The sequence below is a fragment of the Pinus tabuliformis genome, chromosome J (genome assembly GCF_031772625.1).
Source record: "Pinus tabuliformis cultivar Carrire ecotype Pingquan chromosome J, CPIR1, whole genome shotgun sequence".
NCBI classification, from domain to species: domain Eukaryota; kingdom Viridiplantae; phylum Streptophyta; class Pinopsida; order Pinales; family Pinaceae; genus Pinus; species Pinus tabuliformis.
In genome coordinates, this window is record NC_142295.1 from 1,412,875,625 (window position 1) to 1,412,899,895 (window position 24,271).

Genomic DNA, 24,271 nt, shown 5'->3' on the forward strand with positions numbered 1-24,271 from the left:
AATGGGAACTTCATCATTCGTTTGTAATCTCTCCATCCAGCAAAACTTTCTTTATGTGTTCCCCACCATCGTGCAGGTGTAGCACCAACTCGAATGCTTGAAATAGTGGTCTTCAGAGACTTCATGCTAAAATTCATCTAAAAACATATCTACATTAGTTAGACCATCATAATAAGGTAGATTTCTTACCTCTGATGAGATGCAGCACAGTGACTTCGTCAGCATATTGCACTATAATGTAGACACTTCATGTAAGCGGTTTTGCGAATGCTCTAATTCCTCATTTGAGTCAAAAGTGTAGGAAATCTCCCGATCCCATTCGATCTATCCATCCACTGTTATATTGATCCAATCCTAATCTCGCACTGTTATCTTGTAGATTTTATATAACTCATTGTCACTTTCTACATAATCATGGACTGGTTCAGTATAGTGCACCCTTACATAGGATCTAGTGGCATTATAACCCTTAGAGACTTCCTTTCAAACGATGTTGTCCTCTTCTTCAAATTAATGACCCCGTTCATATTAATAACCCAGTCGATTCCCAGGAGTGCGGGGTAGGTATTACTGTCATTGACAATTTTGATAACTTCAAAGTCTGCTAATGCATTCACACCTTCTATATCGATTGTCACTCCATAAAATCGTCCCATGGGGATGATTTTATGTTGATTTTCCACTCAGAATTGAATATGAGACCAATGTAGCACATGTATCCCAATCCTTTCCCATGTCTCTTTTGGTAGAACATTCACATCGGACCCCAGATCCAAAATTACCTAGTCCATTTCGTAATCGCCTATCGGTGTTGTTAGCCTCATCTCACATTAGGTTCGTGCCTTATTATTACCAATATTTCTAATTGTGTGTTGCTCTGTAGGAGTCTTTTCCTTATTGGCGCACTTGTCTATTAAGTTTTGAAATCCTTCCATAACCTTTCTGTCACGCAGTAACTTCATGCAGGTCTCCAAAAAAGTAGTGAGTATGGAAGGATCAACCTCTTGTGTCACACTGGTCTCTGGTGTCTTTTCCTGGCTACCCGAGGTGGAGGCCTCAATGCAGCTCTTATTTGATTCCATGAATGTTTCCTTAGTGCGATTAAGGTCAAAGGTGACTTATTTCTCAGGAGCTTTGCAGACCCATCCATCTTCTTCAGGCTGCTTACCTTTATCTACTCCAGTTGACATACCACTTCTTAGTACAATATTAATGCTATGATCCTCCTCGTGGGGCTTAGCTCTCATCATTTTTAAATTCTCTGTAGGCTTTTGAGGCTATTCTTGCTTCTCTTTCATTTTAGATATCAGCACTGGACATTCTTCTATGGCATGGTCAAATTTTCTACAGTATTGACACGAAGGGTGTGTAGGATTCAGGAAATCTCATGCAAAGTGCCCTAGCTATCCACAATTGCAGTAGATAATCTGACGACGACCTCAACCAGGTCCTCCTCCTCATCCTTGAAAACTCTCGCGTGCTCTTCTTGTACCAGGATCCTGAGGTTGACTCTCTTCTTGCATATGGTAAGTAGGGGTTTTTTCCATCATTAGCTCATAACTCTGACAATGGCACTCATCATGCCCCACAGATTTACAAAAATTGTAAAACAGCTATTACAGTGTCTGAAAGAACTTCTGAAGTAAGTGGCAGTTATCTGTGGCATGTTTTTGAGTGACCTAACAAATGGTGCACCATAACACAACTCCTATGCTCGGTCTGGTTGGGGCTTCTGGCTTCAGGGGGCTGGCCCCCCTATAAGATAGTTCGTGTATACTCGACTCCCCACATCAATACCAGCGCTCCCCGAACCATCTTACGAGTATCCTTCTCGAACACTATTTTTACACCTGCATCATCCATCTTTCTTACAAAAATCATATGTCTAGCCAATGCAGGAATATGCAGAATACCCGGAAGTGTTCTAACCCTTCCACCTTGGAACTTCAACTTTAGTTTTCCATGACCAACGATTCTAGCCTTCCTATCATCCCCTAAGAAGACATCACCACCATCATATTTCTCATACTCATAGAACCACTCTCTATGGGGAGTGAAGTGAAAGGATGCACCTGAATCAATCAACCATGCCTCATGATCTACATATGTACTTGAAGAAGCCAAGTACACATCCCCACCTTCGTCTGACGTGGTTTTCACCTCTACAGAAGGAGCATCATCAACTCCCTTTCCTTTATCAGGGGCTTTAGATTTACAGTCCCTTTTGTAGTGCCCTTCCTTTCTGCATTTCCATCACACAACCTTTACATGTTTTCCTAGAGATTTAGATCTCCCTCTAGATTTAGATCTCCCGCTTGATGACTTATTTTTGTTTTTGTTCTGGGACCATCCTCATACAGACAAGGCATCACCATTCTGGCTCTCCATATTTTTCCGTCTCATCTCCTCCATCAGCAAGGATGAGACTATTTCATCAAACTGCAAGGCAGTTGTACTCCTACCTATTGCAATAACCAGACTATCCCATGAATCTGGTAGAGAACACAACAAACTGATGCACTTATCTTCATCTGAAATTTTAATATCAACAGATAATAACTGACTTACCATAGTATTAAATTCATTCAAATGCTCTGTCACCGAGTCTCCATCTTTCATCCTCAGGTTATACAGCTTTTTCCATAGGGACAATTTATTCACTAGAGACTTATATTGGTACAAAGTCCCTAACTTGTCCCACAAAGCCTTTGTCGTAGCTTCCCCTGATACATTCAACAATACTAAATCTAAGACACATAATCATATTGTGCTCTTTGCCTTCCGATTCAACTTCTTCCATTCTTCATCAGACACTCCCATTGGTTTAGTACCTGGATCTATCGTGATCCACTGATCTTTATCCACCAACAAATCCTCCATCTTGAGTTTCCAAAACTCAAAACTCTGACCATTAAATTTCTCAATCTCTATCTTTCCACTACTCACCATCTTCTTTCACCACCAGAATCGATCTTGCAGATCTCCCACTAAACAGGGTCTACCACAGGCCCAAGCGAAACCCATCAGCAACAAAGGTGTCCCCTTGAAGCTAAAACAACTCTGATACCAAATGTAGGTTTTAACCCCATACAGAAATTACCTGCATACGAATTCTAAAACATAGAAAATAAAAAATGTGAGAGCATAACACATATACACAGAGATTTTCCCCTGGATCCCAAAACTGGGACTACCAGCTTGATTTTTCATTATTTCCTTTCAATGTTACAATACATATTTATACATGCTGAAGCATCCAATACCATGGACAAAAAACCATCGCATCCAAAACCATGGACTGAAAACCATCGCTTCCAAAACCATGCATTGAAAACCATCGCATCCAAAAACATGTGTGAAAATCATGCACAAAACCATAGGTGGGTCCGCCTAACCTAACATAGGTTCCAAAACCAACCCCATAGAGTGGGGTTACCTGCACCCCTCAAACCCCATGTGACCCCCCTCCCGCTACACAATCAGTGCAATGAAGGGGGGGATTCACCCTCCCTCTAACCCCCTGGTTAACTATGTGGGCTATTCGTGGAAAGAATATAACACAACCAAACACAATGCAATCATTCTGGTATTCATATCAATGATGCAGCACATCAGCTACTCGGTCTCTAGGTGTGGGAACTTCTCATGATCAGTCAGGTCTTAGCCCTCAAGTTTTAGCAGCAGCACCCACACCAAGCATAGTCCGTCAAAAAAAATAGCATTCAACAGTAGAGGGGTTTGCAAAGAGGTCTTTCTTTCATTGATGTCTTTTGGCACCTTGGTCTTGGGCTTGCGCAGAGGGACATACTTAGGAAATCGAATAATAGGGTCCACACCCTGGGCTTCAACCTCCTCCACTTCAACTCCCACATCCTCATCATCTATTGGGATGTCTTCAATGTCTTCCTCCTCTGGCTCCAAATTTATGGCCTTGTCTTTCTCCTGTGTGGTGGGTTTTGGTGGGTTTCTCCTTAGCGATGCCTGCACTGGTATGGCAGGTTGCTTGCCCTTTTTATCCTTGGTGGTCTCCTTGGTTGGGGTCAGCTTTGGTCTCAGTGTCCTTGGTGATTTAGGGACTTCAGCTAGTACTTCAACAACTTCTGTAGAAACTACTTCTGCCTCCATCTCCATTTCTGGTGCCAACTCCTCTCCTACTTCTTTGGTATTTATAGTTTCTTTTGGTGCCGACATGATTTTATGCAAGAACTCCTATGTCTCCTTTGAAAATGTGTCAAATACTTTACTGGCTATCAGAAGTTCGTAGTGCTTGTGATTCATGTGCGCCTAAGAGCTTAGAAACTCAATTCTCAAAATGCCAAGTGTTTTTCGCTGGATGGCCACTTGTAATTTATAGGGAATTTTGAATTCAAATCCAACCGTCCCACCCAAATTTGGTCCATTAATGTCAGATTAATGGCAATTTTTCAAAGATATGACCCATAAATTCCGTCTTAAATGTTAGCCGCCTGCTCCATTTGGCCGCATTTCTGCTGTCAAATCATGAACAATGATTTTAACGATCACTTTCCGACTGACCTGTGTGATTTCTCCCTAGGTAGCATAGCTCCCTTTGCGTTGTCATGAACCCTGTGACACTTCCTTGCTTTGTACAATCCTCCAATCGCGCAGCTCCGCAACTGGGGCAGTGTAGTTTATAGTCTCATGCCTCCTTTCAGCTACCTGGAGCGCTAAGACTGTGCCACCTTCATCTAGTCACATGGCCGGACTAACAGTGTATGGCTTCAATCAACTACCATTCACCTTTTGGGAAGGGATCTCCATTCAATTTGTCTAGTTGTACCGCTCCTCCGCTCCTCCGTCAGTAATCTCCTTAATGACATAGGTTCCTAACCAGTGCATTCTGAATTTCCCCAGAAATTTATCAAACTTGTTGTCATATAACAAAACCAGGTCATTTACCTTAAAGATGCGTAGCTTAATATGTTAATCATGCCATGTTTTTTTGCGCTGCTTTTGGACCTGTTGGTGAAATCCCACTAGAAATATTTCTTCCTTAAGCTCATCCAGTTATGCAAGCCTTTCCTCAAGGGCTTGCGATCTGTCATACCTCTGAGCACTGCTATGGGCAGACTAGGCATGATATATTCCATAGGCATTACCGCTTCAACACCATAGACCAGCCGAAAGGGAGTTTGTCCAGTGAACTTCTTGCGTGTTGTCCGATAAGCCCATAGTATTGCGGGTATGCATAGGTCCCAATCATTTCACTAAGCATTGCAAACCTTGGTTAGTGCATTTTCGAGCACTTTATTGAATGCTTCCAATGTCCCATTAGCCTACGGCTGATATGGCATGCTCTTCTAGTGAAAATACCTGAAATTCCTCCATTAGTGCATTGATCATCTCATTCAGAAAGTGTGTACTGCGATCACTCATCAAAATCTTTGGACAGCCAAATCATGTCAGTACATTCTTAAAGAGGAACTTCGTAGCTGTCATGCCTATGCAATCCTTCACAGACTGTGCCTCCGCCCAACGAGTCAAATATTCCATCGTGGTGATAATTGTTAGGATATTCCGACACATAGGAAATAGTTAAGTACAACTTGGTCTAGTATAGAGTTAGGTATAGAGTTAGGTAAAGTGTGTTTCTTTACTATGTACATTTTGTAACTTACAATCCGACGGTCACGATATGTAGTGATCCGACGGTTCATTCTCTCCTCCGTATTACTGACACTTGATCCGTGGCTTAACACCCGATTGGTCCATGATCTCTATTTAAAGAGCATGGAGGGTCATTTGTAGGTTAACCGTTCATGAGAGAAGCTTATGTAAATTTTCATTCTTTTATTAATAAATTGCCTGAAGTGGTCGCATTGGCTCAGGCCGTGGACTGTTTCCCTCTTTGAGGGTTTTAACCACGTCAAAATACTGGTGTATTGATCTGTGATCTATTTTTGATCGGTGTCCTTTTGGTGTTCTGTCTGAGGAACTTACCCTGTAAATTCCTACATGGTATCAGAGCTATTTGAGGGCCGCGTCTGTTGGTGATCCAAATATGAAGCCGGTAGAACTGCATCTGACTACCGTTTCCTAGATCTACTATTTCTGACTGCTTTCGAGCCGAGAGGACTGCTTTTTTTTGTTGGGAGCATCTGTTCCTGTGAGGAACACCTTTCATTTCACGCGAAAAGGTTTCCGGTAGCCCTAGCTGCGTCATTTTTAAGATCTGGAGGTATACATTGTTTATTTGCAGTTTACAGTTATTTTCTCTCTGTTTATTTCAGTTTTCGGTTTATTTAGCTATTTTTATTACCAGATCTATACCTTTCATTTCTGTGTATGCTCTTTGCCCTACGACTATGTGCGATCTGGGCAAACTAGAAACAGAAAGGAAGGATTTTTCTCATGCATATGCTCTTTTCCGCTATGCCTTAGTGTGATCTCGGAAAATCAGAAACATTGAGGAAAATATTTAGTTTCCGGCTAAAGCTAACTTCGAGCCGCAAGGTTCATTTTTTAAAATATTTAGTTTCCGGCTAAAGCTAACTTTGAGCCGCAAGGTTCATTTTTTTTGTATGTCGGTGTTGGGTTTTGTGTTTTTTGTTTTGTAGGGAAAAAGAGCTTTCTCAAAGCAAGCACGCAACCCAAAGCATCAACCCCCCCCCCCCCCCCCCCCCCCTCTCTCTCTCAAAATTTTTGTATAGCTCACTTGGTGCAAAGCTAATTTATGAGAGTAGAGGTCTTGGGTTCAAGTCTCCATTTTGTGGGGGCAGATTTTTCATTTCCGCACATTCCCGCACTTCATCGGCGACTTCATCAAATTTTCTTCAAAAAGCCATAACTTCTTCATCCGGAAGCCGTTTTCAGAACTGGTTTTTTTGAAACAGCCTAATTTTTTGAGATCTTTCCATTGAGACACTTAGTTTCAGCATCTATAGCTTTAGTTTTTTTAAAAAGAAAGTCCATGCCAAGTTATTCTTGATAGCACCAACTACTTCCAAAGGTGGTCCTACATTGTGGATTTACTTAGAAGTAAAGGTCTTTACAGAATAGCCATAGGCCAAGAGACCAAACTGAAAGATGAAGACAAGGCAGCTAAATGGGAAAATAGGCAAGACCAAGCACGTGGATTGATAGGGATGTCTATTTCTCCAGATCTTAGATTCCATATTGCAGAACTTGATACTCCTGATGAAGCAATGAAACAGATTACTAAAGTCTTTGGAATTAAAAAAGAACTTAAAGCCCATCAACTTGAAAATGAATTGCTTACATTGGACCCCAATAATTTTTCTTGCATTGAAGATTTTTTGTCCAAGTTCAAGACCCTTAGACTTCTCTTGGAAGGTGTTAAGGTTAAGAAAGAAGATAGTAGCCTTATCTACTCCATTCTTAGTAAGTTGGGACCAGCCTATTCTGTGTTTGTTTCCACCTTCCATTCTACAAGAGAAGCCTTCATTTCTCAAGGACAAACCTACAAGTCCCCTTCCTTTGATTCCTTTTGTGATTCTTTAATAAGAGAACAAGAAAAACTCTTACACCTTGGTCTTCTTCATCTTGTAAACTCTTCTAAGAAAGCGTTAGCCGCCCAGCAGCAACCAAATTCAAAGAATCCTAAGAAGTCGTATCCTAAAAGGAATGGTCCTAAACCAAACAAGGGTCCTAAGCAATTTCCACCACAAAATGAAAAATCATTTCAACAAAATGATAAGACAAATAGAAACAAATGGAAGAAGACTGATAGACATTGCAACTTTTGTAATCGAGATGGCCACTTAGAATACAAATGCTTTAAGAAGATGGAAGCCTTGGAAGCAGCAATGAAGAAGCATAACATCCATTTGGAGCAATCTTCAACTTCAACTTCATCTTCAAGAATGGCACTTTCTGCATGTGGTTGTCAAGCATCTTGGTCTGGCTATGCACTAAATGTATCTTCTTCTTCTCATTCTCATGAGTGGCTCATTGATTCTGGAGCTTCTTATCACATGGCCAAAAACAAAGCCATGTTTTCTTCTCTAAATGATTGTAACACCAAAAATATATATGTTGGTGATGATAGATCTCTTAGTGTTGTAGGGACTGGAACTGTTCATCTAGACAATGGTCAGTTTAATGATGTATTATGTGTTCCAACCTTATCCTGCAACCTTCTATCTGTATATCAGATAACCCATTCAGGTGAAGGTAAAATCGTTGAATTTTCACCTCACCATGTTGTAATTAAGGACCTAAGAGATCCTAGACAGATTTTAGCTACTGGCATTACTGATGATTCTACAAGGTTGTATAAGTTTCACAACTTTGGGTCATCAAATCTTCCCTCAGTATTTGTTGCTCATAATGATGAAGTGAGCAAACTTCGGCATGAGTGATTTGGTCACTTAAACTATCGCTCTCTTCAGAATCTATGTAAAGAAAATATCGTGACAGGTCTTCCAATGGTATCTTGCAGAGATGGTGTTTGTTCCGGATGTGTACTCGGAAAACATCATCGGGATAGTTTTGAAAAACGTGCCTCTTGGCACGCCTCAGCCCCTTTACAGCTCGTGCATAGTGATTTATGTGGTCCACTTCCAGTTGCTTCATTCTCTAGCTACAAGTATTTCTTAACTTTCATTGATGATTTCTCCAGACGCACTTGGGTATACTTCTTAAAACTCAAGAGTGAATTATTTAACATGTTCTTAGCCTTTAAGGCCTTTGTTGAAAAACAATCTGGACATCAAATTCTTAAGCTAAGATCTGATAATGGCGGAGAATATGTTAACAACACATTCATCAACTTTTGCACTGATAATGGAATTCAAATGCAACATATTGTTCCATATACTCCACAACAAAATGGTGTAGCTGAAAGGAATAATCGCACCTTAAAGGAAATGGCTAATTGTATGCTTCAATCTAAAGGACTTAGTCTTAATTATTGGGCAAAAGCAATTAACTGTGCAAATTACATAATAAATCGCACTCCTACTAAGGTTTTAAAGAATATCACTCCAGAAGAAGCATGGAGCTCAATCAAACCAGATGTAAGTCACTTTCGTGTTTTTGGAAGTGAAGGATGGGCCCATATTCCAGATGAGAAACATAAAGCTTTAGATCCTAAGAGTGAAAAATGTATTTTTGTTGGATATTCTGAAGATGTCAAAGGATATAGACTTATTCCACTTAAGTCCAAAAATGTTATCATTAGAAGAGATGTCAATTTTGCTGAAAATATATCGACCTGCGAGCCTAGTTCGGCAAATGTGCCACCTCTCCCTATCTTCTACTTTTGAAAATATTTCTTCTTCAGATGATGAAAGTGAGGATGAAAATCCTCCCCCACCTTCTCAGGATCCTCCTTCAGCTCCTCATCTTCCAAAATGGGTCCGTGCTACTCGGGATGCAACAGGTGATCTTGCCGGTGATCCTACAGATCAGCGACGTACACGTTCTCAGTTCGAGAGAGCCTCTTCTTTACTGGCTCAAGCTTCATTGAATTATGATCCTGACACCTTTGCGGAAGCTTCAGGCCATCCAGATTGGGAAGCAGCTATGAATGAAGAATATCATTCATTATTGGAAAATGATACATGGGATCTTGTTCCTCTACCAAAGGGACGAAAACTTGTTAGATGCAAATGGGTCTACAGAACCAAGTATGGACCAGATGGGAAAGTTGATAAACATAAAGCTCGTCTTGTTGCTAAGGGTTTTTCACAAGTTGAAGGCATTGACTATACTGAAACCTTCTCCCCTGTTGCCAAAATGAACTCTATCCACCTTGTTCTTTCCCTTGCTGCCTCTTTCAAATGGGAAGTCCATTAGATGGATGTTAAATCTGCCTTCTTGCATGGGGACTTGCATGAAGAAATCTATATGGAACAACCTATTGGCTTTATACAAACAGACTCCAGCCTTGTATGTCGGCTTAAGAAATCCCTTTATGGTCTCAAGCAAGCTCCTCGAGCTTGGTATGCCAAAATGGATAACTTTCTTTTAGAAAATGGCTTTTCTAGGTGTCATTCTGACAATACTGTCTACACCAAGAAAGTGGGCAAGTCTCTTATCATTCTTGTTCTTTATGTTGATGATCTTATCCTGACTGGTAGTGATCCCAACCTTATAAACCATGTGAAGTCTAGCCTTAAAAGGAAGTTTGAAATGACAGACTTAGGACACTTACATTATTTTCTTGGTCTTCAAGTCTTGCAATCCAAGGAAGGTATTTCCCTTTCCCAATCCAAGTATGCTTGTGATATTCTACGCCATTTTACATGGAAGACTGTAAGCCAGCCCCATCTCCCTTTCAGTCTGGAGTCAAACTTTCAGTCACTTGTACTTCTCCTGAAGTTGATGCTACCTTATACCGTCAACTTGTAGGAAAACTTGTTGGACACCTAATCCTAAAGGGTTAGTGTGGAAGCCGGAAAGACTAAGCAGTCCAAGAGACCTTGGGATCTGAATCCCAAGAGTCACGTATTGTACTATAAATGTGTATCTTATGTTAATAAAAAAATTTATTGAATGATTTATCTTTCACACTCCTTTGCTGTCCATGTGTGTTTAACATGGTATCAGAGCCATGATGAGTGGCCTGTTTTCCCTGAGCAACTGGTCTGAGTTGCCTTGAATAGTGCTGACTAGAGCTGGCCTAGTCTTCTGTAACGCTCCATTAATTCTGCCATCCCTGCGCTGTACCTGCGCCCTGCTCTTCTGAAGCTGCATACAAAATGATGTCAGAGCTGAAACGGTAACGCTGCCTGAAACACTGCTGAGTGAAATGCACGCTGCCTGAAGACTCTTTTTCTGAAGACTACCAGTATAATCGCTGGCTCAGTTGGAGGAGTTGCACTGATAGCAGTAGCGCCAGTGCTGAATTGAAACGCCTGGTAACGTAACCGATAGCAGTAGCGCCAGTGCTGAATTGAAACGCCTGGTAATGTATGGTCTCAGAGCTAACGTATGGTAACGTATGGTATGGTAACGTAGTATCCCAATTCCGCTTGCACGTTACTCAACAAAACTCTTCATTTTCGTTTGATTCTCCTTTTGGTCTGCGTGTCATTCAAACTGCTCCGACCTCCCTCCACTTCGCTGTGCATTTCAAATCGAATAATAGATTGTTGTAGCATGTACAATCCGATACTCCGCCTTGTCCAGTAATGGCGGCATCATCGATTCTTTAATGAATTTCTTCAGTACATCACTGAAGGGGAGAACATAGCTTTTGGAAATTATGACGGGCACACATTCACTGTAAATTGCCTCCACAATTCGAGGGCTGGCCACTTCGTATCCACTTGGGCATAGGCAGTATTTGCTCTTCTTCATAAACTCATGATAAGATGATCCACTGGGGACACGCTCACTGACATGTATATCACTATCAGTGCCCTCTTTCCAATGCTTGAACAATAGGGGTCTCACAGGTCCATGATTTCCACCCGCAAAGAATGCCAAAATAGGTCTCTCCAGAGCAGATTGACCACCAACCAAGCCAGTCATTTCACCAGTATATAAATTCATCTCTGGAAGTGTTACATCTTTTGTCGGATTGAATCCTTCTGAAGCATTGGCATTACACAGAACACGAATTGAATTGTTGTACAATAATGGATTTGCGCTAGATGCAATCGGTGCCCAGTCGTGGCATGACAGCATGAAATGATCGGCCCCCTGACTTCTGTTCCAAAACGAGTACTTGTTGGCAACCATGTGAATATAATCTGCCATGAAGCGTTGTAAGGGCTTGAGATCATATGAATAGGGCTTGTAAATGTAGCTCACCATCAGGGTTACGCTGAAGGGAAGAAAAAAAACATGGGCATCCTCCGGATTCGATGTCAGGAACCGATTCCCCAGTTCAAGCTCGTCAATGAACCTGCCTTCCGTCGTATAGATATTCTTACACGGCCCAATGTGTACCAGAGGCGGTTCCCCATCTCGGTATAAGAAGATCTTGAAACGCTTCCACATTTCCCAATAGCTCTGATGAAAGGCAACGACATTTTTGTAGATGTCACTAGTGGAAATGTTACCCCCGGGTGCCCCTTTCTGTTCTCCATGCAAAACCGCTCTCCTTATTGAAGCCCGAGCGCGCCTCAGGTCGATTTCCACCTTCGGAATACCACGTCTTTCTTGCTTCTCATTGACAGGGCTTCTGTTATGAGGAACTACAGCAGGTGAACCGACCAAGGATGAACCATGCGAAGGCAATCCATAATTCGGTATTGCATGAGATTGTGATGAAATATACGATAACAGTAGATTAACATGATATGTGTCAAAGATGGAAAAGCTGGCGATGATTAATACCAGAACCAGGGCGAGACTCCACTTAAGGCTGCGCACTCCCTCCATAACAGCCAGTCTTCATGGCACATCGCCACCCCCCACTTATATGGGGGTAAACGCCCAAATTTCTGGAGTTAACGCTGATAGATGATTTGTAAGTCAAATTTTTTATGACTTGGCACATGCTCAAGCAGATTTTAAGAGCAGTATTGAAGCCACCTCGAAGCAGATTTGCTGTTGTCCATGGAACAATTTGAAACAACCTCTGAGTGAAGTGATTCGTGGAGAAGTGATCAGCATTGTGAAGTGAATTTGAAGCATTTTTGAAGACATTTTTGGAAGTCATTTTTTTGCAAGTTTCTTGTAGAGATTTTGGAGCAGTTCCTTGTAGAGATTTTGCATGATTTCCATAGCAGCTAGATGCTCTCAATTTTGAAGTTGAGGACATCACTCATCTTCACATTTATATATTTTTTTTTTTGCATTGGTGATGTTATGCTCCAGTTCATTCTTGAAACGAACTGTGGACTGTTGATTTACCATGTGCCCAATTGTACCAATGTTTATTGTAGCTTGACGATAAATGTTTATTGTAGTTTAACTTGGTAACATCCAGCTTACTCAGGTCCTGCTCCATCAACCATTTTCGCGACATTGTTGCCACTTGATAAGCCCTTACAATATCTTGTAGTAAGAGTACAATATTATTTTTCTGTTGCTGTTGCCTCAGTTGTGTTTTTTAAGTGACATTGAAGAAAAATGGCCAGACTTGAAGATGCATTAAAGTTATTGAATATCCTAATTCATTCCACTGTTGATGAGATGGTCAAAGTTAACAAAGAAACTCTCTTTGACATCCAAACCTCTCTGCAAACTGCACATGAGAATATTGAGTTTTTGCAGCTTGAAACAAAGCTACAGCAGGAAGAATTACACCAGTGGAGTCATCATTCTGAACCTGTTTTTGTTCAGAACAATGAAGCAGACTCCCATAAACAGCAAGTCAATAATGTTACAGTTCATTCAGATAAAGCAGCAAAGTTACATGCAGATGCAGAGGTTCAGTCTGCACTTCCCAAGCCCATCATCAGACCTTGGGAACAGCTTGTCCACAACAAGCACAGAACCGGTCTTGGATATGACAAGGACTTGTCCTTTCATATTCCAGACTATGCCAAGCCCATTCAGTTTCAGAGTGCTGGTTTCATTAATGACAGTTCACCTGCTCCTTATGACAGTTCAGCTTCAACTGTTCCAGATTCTACCCCTCTTCCACAACAACAACAAAAACAACAGATCGTGAAATGCCAACACTGTGATCGAGTTGGCCATCTGAAAGATCACTGTTTTGATCTTCATCCATGTGAGCACTGTCATAAAACCAGTCATTCTTCACACAGATGCTTCAAAAACAAACGTCCTGCAAGAACGAAGATTCATCTTGGATGGATCGCTTCTTGGCAATGGGCATCAACAGCCAAGAAGATATTCCAAACACATGTTAGAACTTGTTCTAGAGTATTGAACAGTCTTGCAGTTGATTTTTCTCCATCTTCTCACCTTGTACCTGACAGGGGGGAAATGATGGTCATCTACAAGCTTCAAAGCCACATCAAGCGAGCCTGAGCCACAACCTGCCACACCAGTTTCAGAGTTGTAGCCAGAGACAAAGATGCCTGAACATGCCTTCAGTTGGCGATCTGGGACACTTCCTCTAGCAGAAGACTCCAGCTTCTTGCCAGTTTTGGAAGAATTCCAGGAATTACAGAGTTGTTGGTCATCCTTAAACCATCATAGATTGAGAACACTTCCTCTAGCAGAAGACACCAGCTTCTTGCGAGTTTTGGAAGAGTTCAGGAATTGCATTAAGCATTCCAGAGTTGTTGGTTATCCTTAAACCATCACAGGTTGAGACTTCCCTTTTCAGGTTGAAGTTTTACCTTTTATGCGGGGTGAGACCTCCCTTTTATGGTTGAAGGTTTCCCTCTTTAAAACAATAGGATCACTTCCTCTAGCAGAAAACTTCAGTTTCTTACCAGTTTTGGAAGAGTTCCGGGAACTGCACTAAGCGTTCCAGTGTTGGTGGTCATCCTTAAACCACCGCCCTTTTATACCAACATTTCATAGAGCACATTCAGCCTAGTGCTGCCATGCATCTTTTGCACATTTTGTATTACAGCTCTCTTCTTGGACTCATACATAACCCTTCGGATTAAGGGGGGGAATGTTGGACACCTAATCCTAAAGGGTTAGTGTGGAAGCCGGAAAGACTAAGCAGTCCAAGAGACCTTGGGATCTGAATCCCAAGAGTCACGTATTGTACTATAAATGTGTATCTTATGTTAATAAAAAAATGTATTGAATGGTTTATCTTTCACACTCCTTTGTTGTCCATGTGTGTTTAACAAAACTTTTGTATCTAACCCATACTCGTCCTGACCTTTCCTTTGTTGTTGACCTTGTTGCTCGGTTTATGCAAAACCCACGTGAAATTCATTGGAAAGCAGCTAAAAGAATACTTCGTTATGTTCAAGGTACAGTTCAGTTTGGGATTCATTACAGTGCCGAAGCATCTCCTCTATTGGTTGGTTTCACTGATTCTGATTGGGCTGGTGACCCTGATGATCGGAAGTCTACTGCAGGTTGTGTGTTCACTCTTGGTTTAGGACCTATTACATGGGCTTGCAAGAAACAAGGTGCCATTTCTATTTCTTCAGCAGAAGCAGAGTGTCGTGGTGCTGTAGAAGCTAGCAAGGAAGCCTTGTGGCTTCGTCAGATCCTGTCAGAGTTTGGCTTTCAGCAGCAGCATCCGACTACACTTTGGTGTGATAATCAAAGTGCCATTCAACTATGCAAAGATCCAGTCCAACATCAGCGCAGCAAACACATTGAACTACACATGCACTTCATCAGAAAGCTCATTCATGACCATGTTCTTGAAGTGCAATATTGTTCAACATATGATAAACTTGCAGACATCTTTACAAAGGCTCTCACAGAGGCGAAGTTCACTAAACTTCAATTTATGGTTGGAGTTCAGGAAGTTGTCACTAAGGGGGGATATGCTCTAGTGCCTCCTTCCTTCTCCTATTGTGTCATATTTGTAAATCCTTCAATCCTATCCCAAGTTTTTCTTAAGGGGGGATGTTAGGATATTCCGACACATAGGAAATAGTTAAGTACAACTTGGTCTAGTATAGAGTTAGGTATAGAGTTAGGTAAAGTGTGTTTCTTTGCTATCTACATTTTGTAACTTACAATCCGACGGTCACGATATGTAGTGATCCGACGGTTCATTCTCTCCTCGGTATTACCGACATTTGATCCATGGCTTAACACCCGATTGGTCCATGATCTCTATTTAAAGAGCATGGAGGGTCATTTGTAGGTTAACCGTTCATGAGAGAAGCTTATGTAAATTTTCATTCTTTTATTAATAAATTGCCTGAAGTGGCCGCGTTGGCTTAGACCGTGGATTATTTCCCTATTTGAGGGTTTTAACCACATCAAAATACTGGTGTATTGATCTATGATCTGTTTGTGATCGGTGTCCTTTTGGTGTTCTGTCTGAGGAATTTACCCTGTAAATTCCTACAATAATGTGCCTTGCTCCCGTCTTTCGTTGGGGCTGAATGGGTCCCACAATATCTATTGCCCATTTCTCAAAGGGTTGCAACATTATCTATGGATTCAAAGGCATCTCATCCCTTCGCAATGACCTGCTAGTCCTTTGACACACATCACATGCCTTGCAATACGCTTTTGAGTCCTGGTGGAGGGTTGGCCACCACAACCCTGCACATAGAATCTTTTGCGCAATCACTCTCCCTGCATAATGTCCTCCCGTGGTGCCCCCATGAGCATTTGCGAGGATGCTTCTTCTTTCGAACTCTAGTACATAGCTTTGCAATATCTCATCAGACCCCATTTTGTACAAATTCCCAACAATGATAGAAAAATTTGTTGCGCGCACCACTAACTCCTTCTTCTGCTGGACAGTGTATCCCTCTGGGGAATTTCCTGTCATTAGGAAGTGTATTATATCCTCAAAAAGACCATCCACGACGCGCACTGCAAATAGCTGCACGTTAGGCAATCCTTCCACTACATTAGTGGGCTCTTCACCTATTTCGATGTGCGACAGATGGTCTGGTACCGCATTCAGTCATCCATGGTTCACAATAGCTTCAAAATCATATTCCTAGAACAATAACGACCATCTGCAGGTTCTCCCCCCAAACACAAGCTTATTGACCAAGTACTTCAGCGCAGAGTGGTTTGTATACATCTTAAAGTGGCCTCCCAGCAAGTATTTCCTAAAATTCTGGACCGCATATACCATAGCTAACCCTTCGTGCTTGATGGTGGAATAGTTCCTTTCTGATTTAGATAACCTTCTTCTTGCGAATGCTATAGGATGGTCCAAGTCTTCTCCACCAGCCTGTGTTAGTACTGCTCCCAGGGCTATACATGACGCGTCGACATCTACATGAAACTCCTTCTTCCAATCCAGAAAGACTAGGATCAGCACAGTGACCATCTTTTCTTTCAATACATCTAGGCTCTTCTTAAAGTCCTCATTCCAGTGGCAACGTCCTCTTTCAACAACTTCTCCATAGGCACAGTGATCTGGGCATAGCAATATCCTGTATGTCCTAGGGTAGTGCACAGTTGTTTCACACTCCTCGATGCTTCCAAGTTTAGTATCACCGCAATCTTCGCAGGATCTACCATCAGTCCCTGCCTTCAAACTACATGACCCAGCAAGGTCCCAAAAGGAACACAAAATAGGCACTTCTTCAGATTAAGCGCGATTTGGTATCTTCGACAGGTATCCAACATCAGGCGCAAGCTTGCTACATGGTGTTTCACTAGTTCAAACAAAGTCCAATATTCAAAGTATACTTCCAGGAACTTATGAATAAACTCCTTAAATGTAGCAACAACTACACGCGAGAAAATTACAGGTGCATTCTTCAATCCAAACAGCATTACACTGTACTGAAAACACCCCCACTCAATGCCAAATTTTCTCTTGCTCCTATCCTCCGGTGTGAGTTTGATATGATGGTACCCAGAGAACCCATTAGTGAAGGAATATATGTCCTGGCCACCTACATTGTCCAATACTTTATTAGTGAATGGAGTCAGGAAAGGATCATGTACGCAAGCATCATTCAGCTTTCTGAGATCCACGCATATCCTTATTTCATCCTTCTGCTTCTTCTCATGTACCACCATTGGGATTACCCAGTTAGATTCTTCCACATGCTCAATGATGCCTATCGTGAGCATCTTGTCCAGCTCTAAGTAGACCTTCTCCTTACACTTTGGGTTGAGATGGTATGGCCTTTTCTTAACTGGCTTTGTGTCGGGCTTCAATGTGATTTTCATAACACCTAGGACCTCGATTATCCCTTTTAGATCCATAAACTTGTTAGAGAATAAATCTTGGTATTTGCAGAGAAATTTAGTGACCTTATCCACCATCGCATCATCCCAGTAATCTCCAATCTTTGCAAATTTGGGCTCTGCCTCTGTACCAATGTTTACCTGTTTTGTTTTCAACGGCATAGTTATATCAGTATTCTCAACCTGTGGTCTTTCAACCTCATGGTGACATTCTGTTTCATGGATGTTAACCTTTCACAGATCCTCATCCTCTTCTTCAGTGGTTATGTTATAGCATTCTAGCACATGACTCAACTGAGTAGCCCACTTAGGCTGAATCAGGTCCAAAAGATCCTATGGTATCCTAAAGATTATTGCTTTCACCTCTTATAGCACCTCATCAATACAGTAAAACCCATCTTCAAAACTGAATGTCATTATGAATACTTCACGTAGAATATTCCATTCACCTATACCATGGTGGAGCTATGTTTCTACATACTAGTTCATCGGGACAACATCTAGGGTGTGATAGAACAAGTGCACCCATTCAGGTTGGGGCTTCTCTCCATAAGCTTGAGCTCATTTGGCCAAGTGTGCACGCGGGTCATCATGCCCATCATACTTGTCTGTCATTCATACCTTTGGCTTCTCAAAGCATGTTCTCATTATCCTCCTACATTCGTGCCAATCATCAAAGCTTCCCTTATACGTACCCCACCATCTTGCAGGCATAACGCGCAGTACCCAGTCCAACGCCTGGAAGCGCTGCTTTTCTAGTACCTCCCTCCTGAATGCATCCAAAAATATATCTACATCATTCACGCCATCATAATTGGGTAGATTTCTTACCTCTGATGACACACAACAAAGTGACCGGGTCATCATGTTACAGCTCAATGTAGTTACCTCAAATAACCAATTTTTCCAGCGCTCTAATTCTTCATCAGAGTCTGAGGTGCATGAACTCTTGTGATCCCAGGTAATTCATCCATCCATCATTGGATTCACCCAATCTTGGTCTTGCATTGTTATCTTATAGATACAATCCATATTGTCATCGCTCTCATGATCGCGGATTGGTTCAGTATAGCGTGATCCCTCAGTGGGATCTAGGAGTACTATTATGCAGAGTGATTTCTTCTCAAATATCATCTTTCTCTTCTTTAGATTGATTACCCCATTCATATCAGTAGCCCAATAAATTCCAAGGAGCACAGGATAGGGGTTGCTGTCATCCATAATTTCTATTACCTCGAAGTCAACCAACGTGCTTGCACCTTCAATATCTACAGTCACCCCTTGTAGCTGCCCCATGGGGATGATCTTCTGTTTATTCGCCATCCTTAGCTGAATCGGAGACCATTGTAGCGCGGGTCTCCCCATCTGCTCCCAAGTCTGTTTTGGTAGGATGTTTGTGTCTGACCCCAAGTCCAAGATAACTTGATCCATCTCATACTCTCCTATCTACACGGGCAGTCTCATCTCCCGTCCCATCCTTGTCTTATGCTTACCAAGCTTTCATACTATGCGTGGCTCAATCGGAGTGTTTCTGGCACATCCATTTATGAGCTCCTACAACCCCTTCAGAGCCTTGCTATTGCGCAGTAGCTTCATGTAGGTCTCAAGGAAGGTTGTAAGCATAGAAGGTTCCATCTCCTGATCAGGCTTATCCTTGCTCCCTGAGGTGGAGGTCAGAGTGAAGCTCTTCTTTGCTTCCATGAATGTTTCACATGCGTGCTCCAAATCAAACTCAGCCTCCTTCGTTGGGGCTTTGTGAACCCATTTGTTGTCTTCGGGTTATTTCCCCTTGTCATCGCCTCTTGTGATTCCACTTCGAAGCACTATATTCACATTCAGATCCTCTTCACATGGCTTAAACCTCATCATCTACAGATTCTGAGTCAGCTGAAGTGGTAGCGCCCCTTTGTCACTTATCCTTGCTATCAGCATAGGACAGTCTTCCATTTCATGATTAAACAAAGTGCAATACGTGCACGATGGACATGTTGGGTTAGTACAATAGTGAGCATAATGTCCTGGTCCTCCGCAATTGTAGAAGATCAACTGTCCCTGACCTCTGCCAGGTCCTCCTCTACCTAGGCCTCGTCCGCGCTAGTGAAAGCCTGTGTGCACCATCCCCACACTCTGGTCAGGGGCTGTGTTTCTGCCTGTACCCTATAGGCAAGTGTTCTATCCATCATCAATTCGTAGCTTCTGCAGTTACACTCATCATGCCCTACCGACCTACAGAAGTTGTAGAACAGTTGTTGCAGTGTCTATAAAAACTTCTACAACAAATGCCAATTATCTGTGGCATATTTTCCTGCTACCTGGCATATAGTGCACCGCAATGAAGGCCCTACGCTCGGTCTTGCTTGAGATTCTAGCCTCAAAGGCATCGGTCCTCCTCCTACAATATAGCTTGCAAATACTGAACAAATGTCTTTTTCATGCCGCTGACTCTTGCATTTCAGGCACCATACCTCTTCGCGCACTTCTGGTCGAACTATTCTATCCTGCTTTAAACTTTGAATCTCAAGGCAAAGATTTTTCAACTGCGCATGGATCTGCTGAACCCCCAGATTCGGATCTTGCATCGGTGCTTCATGCAGTCTCATTGCAATCTTCAAGGCCTCGGCCTGAGTCATTATCTTTTGTCGTGACAGCGCAACCCTTAGGTGTGGCAGTAGCAAAGAAACAAACCATTCGTGATGTTGTCCATTTGTCAAGTTCATGTTAGCTTCGCAGATTTTACACTTCAACCTCTAATCTAATTCCCAAGGTGTCTCACCTGGTTTCATCGTGATTTCCTTGAACCCCACAATAGATTGTGCTTTAGATTTAGGCCTATTGAATTATTTCTTCAGCGTGATCTGGATGTCTGCCACTCCAGCATTTGAGTTATCATTAGAGTACTTGATGTACTAGGTTAGTGCACGATCTTGCAGAGCACTAACCAAGGTTGCCTTCTTCATGTTATCATCTGTGACACCATGAGCTTCCCATACATCTTTCACAATGAACCAGAATTGGTCCGCATCCTCATTTCCCAAGCCTTTGAACAAAGACAGCTTCACTGAATTCACCATACTCAATTGTGGTGGAGGCGGAGTTGGTACAGGTGAAGTCGCGGGCAATGGTGGTGAAGTTGGAGGTGGTGTGGGTGGAGGTGGAAGTCACGAGAATCCTTGTCTTATTAACTGAATAACACTTCACGGAGAAGCCTACATTATTCCCTCTTTGTCACCTTGCAGAGGTGAAATCAATGGACTATATTTAGGACCCTTTCTTCCTTTGTTCCTGTAAGTTTTTCCACTTCGCGTAGCCGCAAATATCAAGGTAGTTGCATAACCCGTTTTTTGCACAATAACATTTTCATCCAGGTATTCAAATATTTCACATACTTACCTCGCAGACATTTGAAAAAGCACCACTCTGCCTCATTGTAGCTAACTGAGGTGTCAACTGCAAATTCAGTTACAAATCCTCCTATGACGCGATCGAGCCAATGATAGGTAGCGCAGGCGATCTTATCCTTAGATGCTTCTAACCTCCACACTAGCTCTAAGGTCCACACAATAGGACCGTCAAGTTTCCACCTTGCTTGGCTATCTTCTAGCTTTGCAATCCACTCGTATAGCTCAACTGGAAAGGAACAAAAAAAGATCTCGTAGATCTCCGTATATAGGTATCTGTCCAACCACTGTTCCTTTGTTAGTCATGGACTTCTGTTTTCCTACACCGCGAATTCTTGGATCTTACTATCCAACCAGTCTTTGTTGTAGTCTAGTTGGTTAGGATACTCAGCTTTCACCTGAGAGACCTAGGTTCTTATGCAGGTCCCGAAAACAGAACCATTTGTTGGCTTGAGGGGGCCTAACCCAGGTTCAGCGTTAGTTATCCAAACAAATCCTTGCACTATTGGCCCATTCAGCATCAGCCCATGGAGCGCGGACTGAAGTCTCACCCGAAGCAATATGGGGGGATGCTGGAACCAAGTTTCTACACCCTGAGATGGTCGTGATGTCGGTTTATTCCTCCTATTCCTACTTTGGCACAGGTCGCTAAGTTCTAGGGCTCTGTCTTCCTAACCCCTTATTCCTTCATTTGATACCTCCATGAAAGGGTACGACTGGCCTTCGCGTAGCCCTATCCTACTATTCAAATACTTTCGTGTTGCTAAGGCAGCGTATTGCATAGATTGTCAAGTTATCTTAAGAATCCTACTTCTCTTATCAGGTAAACATAGTTAGCACCGCGTAAACAGATGTTCTTACTTACATTCTCTTAAACAACGTAATTACATACATTCGCACATCATATAACCATTATAAATGAAATTCATACATAAAATGTCAAGATGCATTCACAAGAACAAAGACATAGAAATTGCAGAATACTTCTCTTTATTGATATCTTCCAAGTGATTACAAACTCTATCCACCCTACGCAAACAGCTGCAAGGGTCCATGCACTCAGCTACAGACTTCTATCCTAGGCCTCTGCGCACTCAGCTACAAAGACTCTACCTATGATACGACCCAAAACTTAGACTTCTTACTTCATAGCTATGACTCTCTTAGACTTCCACCATTTCTACTAAACTACTTAGCGCTTAGTTCTTTTTATATAATCCCTTGGTCTGCGGACCATGGGTAGATCCTTTACAGCCAACTTTACTTTACGAAACTAAGGGTAGACAACCCTTTATGACTCATGACACCTTCGCACTCTACAATCACAAAATGCGAAGAATTTACTATTTTATTACAAAATATGACTCAAAACATAGGCTTTTAGCCCCAAAACTGTCCTTTGGGGGATCCCGTTCCCAACACTCAGCTGCTTGCAACTCCAAGATACTGTGATTTGATTGAGGAATATTTGAATGAGTGAGGATTTAATGAGGATGATATGTCTCCTATAATATCTCCTCCTTGTCTCATTCGAGTTTCTGCCCTGAATTAGCCAAAATTGCCATGATTTGCTCTGAAAAAGCTGCAATCAATACACATTAGACCACTAGACATAACATCTTACTTTTACTCATCTCATTTAGCAAAATATAATTAAAACATGTAAGGAATTATGAGAAGAGTTGATTTTAGTAATCTTGGAGGTGAATTAGGGTCCATATAGTTACCCAATGATGAGGCTCATCATCACCCCCTACTGAAAGTGTTGCTCATCCTCTGAGCAACTTAATCTATATCCATGTCCTTCATTGCTCTGGTGGCCTCCCTGACAACCAATGCTTCTATTGTAGTTTCTTCTTCCTGTGAATACAATCCCACCTTCCTCTCTATCTCTTCCCACTAATTTCTTTCTTCTTCTTATTTCCTTCCTTCCAAGATTCCTAAATGTAGTGGTGGACTGAGTCTCGTTGAGCCTCAAACCTGCACCTTCCTATACACCCTCTCAGGCTTCTTTTTCCACTTATTTCATCCACCCAGCTATTAAATCATTGCATTGTAGTTTAAAAAGAGCTTTTTACATGGTTTTTTGACTATGCTTATGACTGTTGTTTGGTTTAGTTTTTGTTCATGCAGCTGCGGAAACTTCTCAGATTCCGCAGCCAGCATAGGTTTCCGCAGCCAGCACAGGATTCCGCAGCTATTTTGTTAAAATATGTGCTACAGGTGTCCTATGAAGAAACGAGCCACATGGGCAAGCTACAGGTGACGGATATATGGAACGTGTCCCTTCAAATCAGCCAAATCATCCATGGAAGGTCACGGTCAATGAGGGTCAAAGGCAAAGCCAACCAAGGAGTTCAGCGATGGCACGTCTCTGTTTTGGGCACGTGAACGTTTACGTGGCACAGTCCTCAGCCCACGAAGACACCGACACACCTAGAGATCATCCCCGTAACCTGAATCCAACAGCTACCACTCCGAAGATTTAATAGACACGATGACAGTTACGCTAGATCTCGGCTGAGGAGATCTAAGTGTCTTTGGCAACACAGTTAATAGTGTAGGATTCAATTACTTAGTTTCAGCATTTTGTCATTATAAATAACGCGTTGATGAACGCTGTGTAGAAGCTTTTGGATATGTAATTTCAGAACTGTTGTTGTTATTACCCCACTGTACTTTGTTTTATCTATGTTGCTGCTTTAATACATGAGAAGACTCCTTTGCTAAAGCTTGTTCTCGTGACTGATCATTGACAGGCTGAGGTGGCAGAGGGCCCCTACGCACTAAAGCCTTGTATAGTTGTTATTTGATTTCCTTACGTTTCTGTTTTCATAATCATTAGCCTGTACATAACACGTTGTTTTGATGCTCCTTAATTCACTGCTATTTATATTTTCATTTCTGTTCTCTTGTAGCTGTCAGCTGATCAATGTTTTTCTGCAGGTTTTCTTAGGCAACCCGAGCAAATTTTCATCTTTTTGATAACTATTGGCATATGAGATCATCTTGTCCTTCCTGCTAACTTTCATTTTCTGAAGTTTAATTCCAGCATTGTCCTTTTTCAAGTTGTGATTTGCTTATTTATTTTTCTGTTATTTAGATATCATACTACTCATCCGTTTAGGGTTTCTTTCTTTAAGTCAGGTGACTCTATTAGTAAGAAATCAAAATATTACTTATTGTAGTGTGATTTAGATATCATATTGCTT

General features: G+C 41.9%; 1 protein-coding gene across 1 annotated transcript in view; it reads right to left on the reverse strand.

Moving 5' to 3' along the window:
- Positions 1 to 12,423, reverse strand: part of LOC149232642 (putative glycosyltransferase At5g25310) — a 145,625-nt gene extending 133,202 nt beyond the window's left edge. Inside the window, exons 1-3 of the mRNA XM_089381960.1 lie at positions 11,092 to 12,423; positions 10,773 to 10,874; positions 10,581 to 10,674 (exon numbers count right to left, since the gene is read on the reverse strand). Of these exons, the coding sequence (XP_089238086.1) occupies positions 10,581 to 10,674; positions 10,773 to 10,874; positions 11,092 to 12,315 (1,420 nt within the window). The 5' untranslated portion in view covers positions 12,316 to 12,423. The remainder of the gene's footprint in view (positions 1 to 10,580; positions 10,675 to 10,772; positions 10,875 to 11,091) is intronic.
- Positions 12,424 to 24,271: the final 11,848 nt, after the last annotated feature.